Source organism: Panthera tigris, chromosome B3, assembly GCF_018350195.1.
Source record: "Panthera tigris isolate Pti1 chromosome B3, P.tigris_Pti1_mat1.1, whole genome shotgun sequence".
Taxonomy (NCBI): domain Eukaryota; kingdom Metazoa; phylum Chordata; class Mammalia; order Carnivora; family Felidae; genus Panthera; species Panthera tigris.
Genome location: NC_056665.1, coordinates 29,944,325 through 29,954,471, shown reverse-complemented (window position 1 = coordinate 29,954,471; position 10,147 = coordinate 29,944,325). Strand labels below are relative to the sequence as shown.

The window sequence follows — 10,147 nt, the reverse complement described above, 5'->3', positions numbered from 1 at the left end:
CTGCACCCCAGAGGTACTACCCCTCCCAAGAGAACAGAGCCCATCCCCTCCACCACCAGGTGCCAAGGGTACTTAGTCACCCTACTTTCTTGCTCACGTGATAAAGATGAGGCACAGAGCTGGAAATCTGCGTAGCCATGGAGGGCAGCCCCCTTTTCTCAGTGCCCTCCTTACCCTCTGCCTAGGGCAGAGCTTGGTCAGATGCCTCATTTTTGCCACCGTAGCACCTGACATTTGCCCGGGCATATGGGCCTTCATGGATGCTGCCTGTCACCAGGGATGTTGATGCCGACTGGGGTACCCAGTGGTGGCAGGCAGGGCATTGTGCAGGAGGTCAGATTAGATTCTCCCAGAGTATCTTCTAGTTCTAAATCCTGGGGGATTCCAGTGCTGACCCTCACTCCCTTCTCCATCACACACATGAGCCCTCTCCGGCCCATTGTGGGCTACCAGAGGCAGGCAGAAGCAGAAAGGAGCCCTCTTTTTTCTCTGGGAACAGCCTTCCTGTTTCCTTGGCTTCTCTTGGGTCACCTATTCCCAGAAGTCTCATGACTGCTCTGAACCTCAGGACATTTCCTGTACTGTCATTAACTTTCTGGGCTGTTTGGTCCCCTTGACTGGGTCGTGAGCTCCTTGAGTAAAGCAAGACTGAGGTTTACTCCTCTTGCTCATATGGGGCGGGCCATACAAGTTTATGAATAAGTGAAGTAACGGTCCTAGAGAAAGCTGCCTTCAGGGGATAGTGACCCTCCTCGGCAGTATCTCTCAAGGTGTGCCCAGTGCAGAAGAACGCTGTGTCCCCTGCCACCCCCTTTGGTCGCGCCTGTTGTGCTGGCAGTGTTGGGGTCCCCACAGTTGAGTGGGGGAGTGCCAGGAATGAGGAGCCACTGGTTCCCATGGGCTCTCTCCCCAGCACCCACTCCCAACATCTTTGGCAATGATGGCACCTACTGTGGCCAGAGCAGGGCTTTGGCAGGCCTTGGCCAGCAGTGGAAGTTGTGTTTCTGGGGGCCTGAGAGCCCGGCAACCTCAGGGCCCAGGGCCAGCCTGCGTGGGCTCTGGAGCCCCTACCTGGGTGGGACATGCCATGTTTGATGGAGCGGCACAGGCAGTCGTGCCTTCCCTGAGCCTCAGCTGGGTCTGGAAGATAGGGTCGCTTGCACCCACAAGGCTCCAAGCCTGTTGACTCTGCACTCTGGTCCCTTCACCTCCAGTGGACCCATCACCTATTTCCTCCCCAGACTGAGCTTGGCTCATCCCCAGAATGTTCCAGGCATTCCCACCTCCATCCTGTGCTCACACGTTTACCCCACCCTGATGCTCTTTTCTCTGTGCCCTGTCTGCTACTGCCCTTCTGAGACTCCTTTCCAGTCCCTCTGCCCCCAGAAAGTATGGTCCCCCATCCCAGGTCTCTTGAGCACATGCTCATCGCCATCCCCCATCCCGACCCCTACAGCCTTCTCCCATTGGCCTGTGTGTGAATGTGTCTCCCTGGCAGCGTGGGAGTTCCCAGACTGGGGCCAGGGCTCTTCTCCCTCCCCAGCAGACTTTGCGACAGGACTGGCCCGGGCCTTAGTGATAACACTGGAAGTAAGTGAGCTCTGCTCCCCTGGACTTCTCCATTCACTCCTTTCCCTCATCTTGGACGATGTACTTGGACACAGGGGCAGGAGAAAGAGTGAAAGGGACCCCCACAGACTGAGAAAAAAATGCACTCCTTTATTCCCTGTGGGAGAGACTGTTCAGGGAGCCTCCAGCATCCGTCCTGGGGTGTAGGCTTGGTCTTAGGGCCCCAGCAAGGCTGGGGCAGCAGTGAGGACTCTGCTGGCCCCAGGGCAGGGCAGGTCCAGGTGGGGGCTGCTGCCCCTTCCTCAGAGCTTCTCCAGGTAGGAACCAGGGACGAAGCCACGCTGCCCATTCCGTTCCACTGTCCACCAACCATCCTCCCCTTCCAGGATGACTTCCAGGATGTCTCCCGCAGAGATATTCAACTCGTCGGAATTCTGGGCAAGAGAATGAAAGTGCATTGGGCTGGAGGGGCCCTTTCAGGGGGGCTCTGGTGGGCACCCCCACCCCAGGCAGTAAATGGGAACTTGTCTCCCCGGTGGGCCAGGTCTTCAGAGCCGTACCTGGCCTCCTGGAGCCACAAGACGCGGCTGCTCTGGCTGGGGCAGCCTCCAGAGACATGTAGGGTGTGGAGTGTCTTGTGGGACTCGGCCTCCTGCCCTCCTTGGTTTGTTATTTTTAGGCCTTCCTCACCCTGGGGCTTCTTCCCCCACTTTCCCCCCTGCTGCCCACTTTCCCAGCTCTGCTTACACAGTCAGGTGTGTTCGTCATGCTCTGAGCCTTCTCAGGCGCACCGCACACAGCCTCCCCACTGCTGCTGAGCCAGCCCCTGTCATGCAAGCACACTCCCATTCTCCTGGCCTGTCCCCCCTCTGACTGAAAACCAGGCTTTGGGAGTCTGCACAACCCAGGGCACAGCCTGCCTGCCCCGAGGGGATTCTTGGCTTCCCTCTGTGTGGACTGAGGGGGGCTCTACAACACCCACCAAAGCAGGGAGCAGATTGGACTCTCAAGGATCTCAGAGCACCCGTCCTATGGCCTCTCGACCCATCCTTTCCCCATGGACCTCAGAAGACCAACCCGAGGTCTCGTTCTTGGCACCTGTGGCCCCAGTCTGAGGGCACAGAGTCTGACCCTTGGTCCATCTCCTGCAGGTTGCCCCAGGTGCTGTCAGCATGCCTGCACATGCACACCCAGGCACACAGTGTCCGTGAATGCCTGGACACCGCGTGTGTGTGAGAACAGTTTCGGGCACAGGCCCTCGTACCCGTTCCACATTTGCTTGGCAGATACACAGCCACTGCCAAGTGCTGGGTGCTATTCTAGGGGCACATGCCCCAGCTCACTCCACACTCTGGCCTACCTGTGCCTGCCTGAGGAGAGGGGGTGAGGGCCTCACCTGGGCCGTGTAGTCGTAGAGCACCCTGTAGCCCTGTGCTGGCACGCTTGGGGGGCCCGGCGCCTCCTGCACCGTGATGGCAGAGTAGACAACCTCACTCCGTTCAGGGGTTGGGGTCAGGGTCTCTGTGGAGGCGGAGAGCAAGGTGAGGCTTGGAGCCTACCCCTTTCAAAGGCAGTGATCCCGGAGGCCCCCCTGGCACGGAGCTTCTCCTGACTTGGCTCAGCCTCCCCCCAAAAGCAGAGAACCCGTCTGTGCCACAAAGGAGTCCTCTCCTTTCCCCTGGGCTAAGTTGCTTGGGGGCCCCCACATCACTCCCAGTAACCTGCAGAGGCTGCCAATGATGTGGTCTTGGGACTTCCGTGTAGCAGCCCGGAGAACCTGGGGGCAAGAAGCAAAGCAGGTAGGGAGGGAGAGGGATTCAGCAAAGCCCCAGGGCTGGGGCCATCTGGCCTCTAGGCACAGAGTGACATGAGAGCCCATCAGGCCTGAGGGTGGTCCTTCCCCTGCCTCACCCTTCTAAGCCTCCTCAGCCTGCTTTTTGCAGGCCCTCCTCACTGCATTCCCAAGGCCCTGAGCCCCCAGACCTCTGCTCCATCCTCCTTCTAACCCCCACAGGTGAAGGGGCTGCCCTCTAGAGTTCAGCCCGCTTGGGCCTTGCTGGGACCTTCACCTGCCTGGGCCCAGTCAGACCTCTCCTCCCTGCGCTCCACCATGACCTGGCCAGCCCAGCCATTCCCTGACCATGGGAAGTAGGGACTCCAATGTACATAGCACTAGGAAACAGTGCCAGGCTAATTCACCCCTTCCCTTGTGCCTGGCTCATGCCTGGACTGAGCGGCAGCCATGAAGGTTTGCTGCATAAAAAGACCAGAGCCAGCAAGAGGCAGACCCTGGGGGCATTGGGGAGACAGACGTGGGTACCCACAAAGCAGGCAGTGCTGAGGGCTGTGTAAGTAGAGGCTGATGCTATTCCTAGCCTCTGGAAAGGCTTCCAGGTGGGGTTGAGTCCTGAAAGACAGCTTTAAGTTTATTCATTTATTTTGAGAGAGAGAGAGAAAGAGCAAATGGGGGAGGGGAGGGGAGAGAATCCCAGGCATGACCTAAGCTGACGTCAGATGCTTAACTGACTGAGCCACCTAGGTGCCCCCTGAAAGAAAGCTTTAACGGACAGAAATGGTGCAAGGCATAGCCTGTGAGTGATTGTGAGGTGCAGGGGGGCTGCCCAGGATACATGCCCAGGATAGAAACACATGGACATGGGTGTGTGGACCCGGTCTGATGATACGGGCTGTGCAGGTTCAGCACCAATGACAGAGTCCTGCCCCTACCCAGAGTCAGGGTAAACGTCTGCAGGGTTGTGGCTGGGAGGAGCAGAGCTCATGGAGGCTGCTGCCCATTTCCCCAGCTTTGTCTATACCTGTGACACTTTACTCACTTCCCGGCCACTGGCCCACCCCTCCTCAGCTGTACGTGGCTTCTAGCTCTCCCCTGCTTTGGCTCCTGCCCATCCCCTCCAGTAGCCAGGCCTCCTCCACCTGGTGGGACCGCTCTCTCATCAAGGCACCCGTGTCAGTCCTTTCTTGACGCTGTCCCAGGTGAGATTTTCCATCAGGTGTTTAAATGACCATCTGTGCTGAGACCCAGGTCCTTCCTAGGGTTGCAGGGAGGCCTGAGTCCCCCAAGACTACACTAAGACTGTGAGGGTGTGACTGCCCTCCCTTGGGGCCTTTGCTTTCTCACGGTTCCTGGAGGGGCAGGCTGTGCCCCCGCTCTGAGCACAGGTGGTCACTCCCTGTCTCCAGAGGTGTCCCACAGGGGAGGCTTCAGGAGTTCCCGAAGCCTCAGAGATAAGCTGTCCTCAGGGAGCTGAGAGGTCCATCAACCCCATCCTCATCCTTACCTACCTCCTGAAGGCAGGGCCTTCTCTGCACGAGGCTGGATGGAGAGAGGGCATCACAGGGGCCTCGGGGTGGGAGTGGGGCACAGGCACCACATGAAACCCACAGATGCAGACTCCTCCCACACACACACACACACAGGGCACATGGCCCCCTCAGGAACTTGGGTGCTCTCAATGAGCTGTCACCATTGTCACCCAAGGCCTGAACCGAGAGGGTCTTTGGATTCTGAGTCTGACCTCAATGACTTCTGGGCTCTGGACCTGGAGAAGGGACTTGTGCAGGTGACACAGTAATGCATGGCACTAGGATCCTCTGCAGCCAGGCCAGGGAAGGGGCCCTGAAAGGCCTGGGGAATTCTCCCAGAGAACTGTCTATAAGGTCTGCTCTTGTGTCCTGATCCTGCACGAGCAGGAGTGCTACTGCCGCAGCATGACAGTCCAGGGTACCAATCCAGGCTAGCAGCAGGGTCCAAGGGACAAGGAAGCCAGCCTGGGGCCTCCCTGGAGCTCTGAGCGCAGTCACCGGCAAGTAAATGGGGTGTGATTATTTGCTTAATGTCTGGGTCCCTTTGGACTGAAGGTGTCATGAGTCCAAAATGAGGCTGTCCTGTCCCCAAAGAATGCCCAACACCTAAACCCAGCACTAGGCCAGCCGTAGGTGCTCAGTAAATACACGTGGAAGAAACACTTGGAGGAGGAGGGGCCGGACCCACTTCCTGGCACTTCCTCAGCCCCATCTGGCACCTCACCTCTTTATCACGCCGCACGATGGTTGTACGCCAGGGCTGCCAGATGAGGGCGCGACCTCCCGATCGTAATAGTTCTGGTAGGGCACCGGAGCTGTGGGCAGCAAGCCTGTGAGGCCCAGGGTGACCGAGGGCAGGGCAGGCGGGACCTGCACCACCTGATACCCGACTTGTCCCCATCCAGAGACCCAGATGGGGGCCCCACTTACCCACTCTGGCCCTAGCCTGCCTCGGTGCTTAGAGAGGGGGCCTCTCTCACTTTGACGAGACACACCCCACTGTGGGCACCACTGAGATCAAATATTCTGGGCTCATGATTTAGTGGAACCAAACCGGCTGTAAGAAGGCTCCCGCCTCCATTTCCCCTTCTGAGAGTTGTGTTCTTAAGCACTGTGCCATCTCTGCCTCAGAGGAGGCAGCAGGCCAGGGCCCTGACCAGGGGGCTGCCCCATCCCTGACCCCTCCTTGGGGTCTGGCCCAGGCTCCTTCACCCAGAAGGGAGCTGTGAGCCTTGTTCTGGCAGTTGAGGCTCAGAGAACTGGGGCCAGGCCTCTTAGGGACAGATGGGCCTGGCCCCAGAGGCTGTCTACCTGCAGGCCGGGCCTCACCCGGGGGCTCAGTGCCTGTGCTCTTGGCCTGGATGAAGCCATCGATGTCGGCTTCCACGCTGCAGCCTTCTAGCGTCACCCGCACCTCCTCGTAGAGCTGGCAGTGGGCAAGAGCAGAGGCTGAGGGATCAGGCCTCACCTTGGGGACTACCCTCTTCAAAGCCCTGCTCCTCAGTGGGTGTGAACTCTGGCCAGGGGCCTCCACCCCACCAGCCTCCTCACGGGCCCTGTGCGCACAGCTCAGTGCCTGTATTTGGGGGCCTTGGCGTGGAACTGAGAGGTCAGAACCCTGGCTGACAGCTTCTTCTACTTCCTGAACACCTATTGTGCACAAGGTCCTATGCAAGGGAGTTATCTCACTCCTGTCCTCTGAAGAAGACACCACTTTCCCCATTTTATAAATGAGGAAACTCAGAAAGGGGAAGTGATTTGCCCAAGGTTGCAGAGCAAGAATTCAGTGTAGCCAGTCTTTGCATTAATGGGAGGATCCAAAGCCCCCATTCCTTCCTCTGCCACAAGGAGACCACCAGTCCGTGGTCCAGGCAGAAGGGTTCAGGCAAGTAACAGCAGTGGGCATCAGGGAGTCTGGGCTGCCTCAAGAGAGCTCATGGCTCTCAGGCTCCACTAACAGAGGTCAGAGCCCCTCGTGTGGAAGTGGGTGCCCCTCTCTGCTGGGGGAACCCACCCCAACACTCCTGGCATGTAGAGTTCAGTAAGGGGAACCAGGACACCCCAGGGAGTTGGGGGGCAGAGGAGGGACTGGACCTTGGCTCTTACAAGCACCAGGCCTGGAGTAGAGCAGCCCAGTGTCCTCCAGCCTCTCTGCAAACCTCTGAGGGGCAGTGTCAGAAGGCAGAAGCTCCCTTCTGACCCCAACAGGGAGCAGGTGCTCTGTGGCCTTGAGAGCAGAGCCAAGGACCTGGGAGCAGGGGTGAGCAAAGAGGCAGATGCCAGGGTAACCACAACAACAGTCTTCCAGGCAAGGAGACCAGGGCCTTGTACTGAGTCCCCTGTCCTTTGGGGCCCCAGGGGCAGAGGCTAAGCCCTGAGCTGTTTGTTGATGGACTCGGACCTGGGCATGCTGTTGCCTGGAGTCTGCCCTATCTGCACACCTCCACCCCCAGCTCACTCTCTGCCCCGCCCTGTCCTTAGTCCCCCACCTCATCGTCCTTGACACACTGCAAGGAGAGCTGGTTACAGTGCACCCACAGGGCATTGCGAAGGATGGTCAATCGATCAAACTCTTGCAGCTGGAAAGCCTGCGAGGTGGAGATGGGATGGAGGTGAGAAGTGAGGAGGGGCTCGCAGGGTCAGGCCAGACTGGGCCCCACTCAGCTACCATGGCACTGAGTAGCCACACGCCCCCCCTGCTGAAAGCCAAGTCCAAAGGAAATGCCCTTCTTGGAGGATCCCCACCCCCACCTTTGTGCCAACCCCTGAGGCTTCTGGTTCCTGCCCTCACCCTTCCTCCAGTCTCCATCACATGCTAGAAAAAAAGCCCTTGGGCATTGTTGTGAGAGGAGCACTGGACCCGGAGTCCTAAGGCCTATCTCCCAGGTCTTGTCCACCAGCAGGACCCAGGGAAGCTATGGGCTTTTTCTGAGCCTGAGGGCCAGCTTCAGCAAAAAGGGGTGAAGGATGCCTGCCTCCCCATCAGGGCATAAAGCCAGATGGGGAGCTCCCTGGGACAGGGGCCCAGCACAGGGCCTGGGGAGAGAGCAGATGGGTGAATGAATAAAAGAATGAGGTCTTCCTCCCACTACTGCCTCACTTTCCCCCATGAAGCAGCTGGAGGGATGGACAACCTTCTCATTTTGCAGCAGGAGAAGCAGGCCTCATGCCCACACTCACCTCACAAGTGGTCCGGTGCTCCTGCTCCCACTCACCCCGCACCTTCTCCAACTGCTCGATGTTCTGCCTGTACACTCGCTCTGGAAGCACAGGTGGTCCTCAGGGAGGTCAAGGCCTAGACACCCACCCCCAACCTCCACCCCTTTGCTCCCGCAGCGCCCCTGCACAAAGTGCCCTCCTGCCCCAAGTCCTCGGAGTCCCTCCTCCTGCCTCAGAGAGACCTGCCCTGGCTTCTGGTGCCTCATCCAAAAGCCTGTCAGGACCACTTACTCTGGTACTGCTCTTTTTGGAGGTGACTCTTAGCTCCCTGCTGTGCTCTGAGCTGCCCAGGGCTGCAGTAGAGCCCACACCTCAAGATCAGAGTCCAAACCTTTTGCCACCCCCAGGTCCTACCCTCTCACAATTTCTAGATGGGAAACTGAGGCTTGGAAAGGGCAGCATTGAAGGGGGGGTGGGGTAGAGCAGGGGAGCTGTTGAGTTGGAACCCAGCAGGCTGGGTTCCATGACCTCCGTTCCCAGAAATCTGAGGGACACCTATCTGCCAGCCAAGTCAGCAGCTGGGTTCTGGGAGAAGCAGAGAAAAAGGGAGAACATTTTCAGGGGGCAATAGGGGTGAGCTCTCTGCCCTAGGAGGTGTACCAACAGAGATGAAGCGTGTTGGGAAGGTTCTGGCATCAGATGAAGGATAGAGGAGACAGAAACCCAGAGAAGGCTGTGTGTGTGTGTGTGTGTGTGTGTGTGTATAAGAGAGAGATGATGAACAGGTCTGTCTCCCATGATGGTGGTTGTGAAAGTCCTGGACTCTGGAGCCAGATAGACTGGGTTGAAATGCATTCACCACCACTTCTTGGCTGTGTGGCCTTGGGTAAGTACTTAACCTCTCTGTGTCTCAGTTTACTCATTTGCTTAAAAAAAGGATTCAACAGTGTGGCCAAGCCACTCAGCCAGCTGTGCTGAGGGCTAACCTCACCCACCAGCACACCTGCAGCAGCTGCAGCCAAGCCTCTCAGCTGGCCATGCTGGTGGCCAGTCCTGCCCATCAGTAAGCCTGCAGCAGTCACAGCCAAGTCACAATAGGAGGACATATGCAGCCCACACAGGGGATACCTCTAGAGTCCTGGTTCTAGTGACCAGGAAGGATTGTCCTATTGGGACCCACAAGACATACATAGCTGACCTACCTAACACATAGAAACAAGCACAGTCAGACAAAATGGAGAGATAGAGGAATATGTTTCAAATGAAAGAACAAGACAAAACCTCAGAAAAAGAACTAAATGAAATAAAGATAAGCAGTCTACATGTTAAAGAGTTCAAAGCAATAGTCATAAAAATGCTCACCACACTTGAGAGAAGAGTGGATAAACTCAGAACTTAAAGAGATAGAAGATATTAAAAAAAGAACCAAACAGAGCTGAAGAATGTAATAACTAAATGAAAAATACACTAGAGGCAATCCACAGCAGATTAGGGGATGTAAAAGTACAGATAAGGTTGTAGAAAATATCCAAGTGGAACATCAAAAAATATAAGTTTTTATTTTTATTTATTTTTAATTTTTTTATGTTTATTCATTTTTGAGAGACAGAGACAGAGCACGAGTGGGGGAGGGGCAGAGAGGGAAGGAGACATAGAATGTGAAGCAGGCTCCAGGCTCTGAGCTGTCAGCACGGAGCGCGACACGGGGCTTGAACTCATGAACCGTGAGATCATGACCTGAGCCTAAGTCGGACACTTAACCAACTGAGCCACCCAGACACCCCAAGAAAATAACTTTTTAAATGAGGATAGGTTATGGGGCATCTGGGTGGCTCGGTCAGTTGAGCGTCTGACTGATTTTGGCTCAGGTCATGATCTCACAGTTCATGAGATCGAGCCCCACATCAGGCTCTGTGCTGACAGCAAGGAGCCTGCTTGGGATTCTCTCTCTCCCTCTCTCTCTGTCCTTCCCTTGTTTGTTCTCTGTCTCTCTCTCTGTCTCTCTCTCTCTCTCTCTCAAAATAAATAAATACACATGAGCAAAAAAATTTTTAAATGAGGATAGGTTAGGGGACATCTGGAACATCAGGTGTCC

General features: G+C 56.7%; 1 protein-coding gene across 3 annotated transcripts in view; it reads right to left on the bottom strand.

Annotated features, from left to right (window-relative positions):
• Positions 1-1,696: 1,696 nt before the first annotated feature.
• Positions 1,697-10,147, bottom strand: part of PSTPIP1 (proline-serine-threonine phosphatase interacting protein 1) — a 46,975-nt gene continuing 38,524 nt past the window's right edge. For all 3 annotated transcript variants that reach the window (XM_007084623.3, XM_015538682.2, XM_042988329.1), the window contains 7 exons: positions 8,074-8,153; positions 7,383-7,481; positions 6,223-6,319; positions 5,618-5,708; positions 3,291-3,346; positions 2,966-3,090; positions 1,697-2,003 (listed from right to left, as the gene is read on the bottom strand). In XM_007084623.3, the coding sequence (XP_007084685.1) occupies positions 1,872-2,003; positions 2,966-3,090; positions 3,291-3,346; positions 5,618-5,708; positions 6,223-6,319; positions 7,383-7,481; positions 8,074-8,153 (680 nt within the window). In that variant the 3' untranslated portion in view covers positions 1,697-1,871. The remainder of the gene's footprint in view (positions 2,004-2,965; positions 3,091-3,290; positions 3,347-5,617; positions 5,709-6,222; positions 6,320-7,382; positions 7,482-8,073; positions 8,154-10,147) is intronic.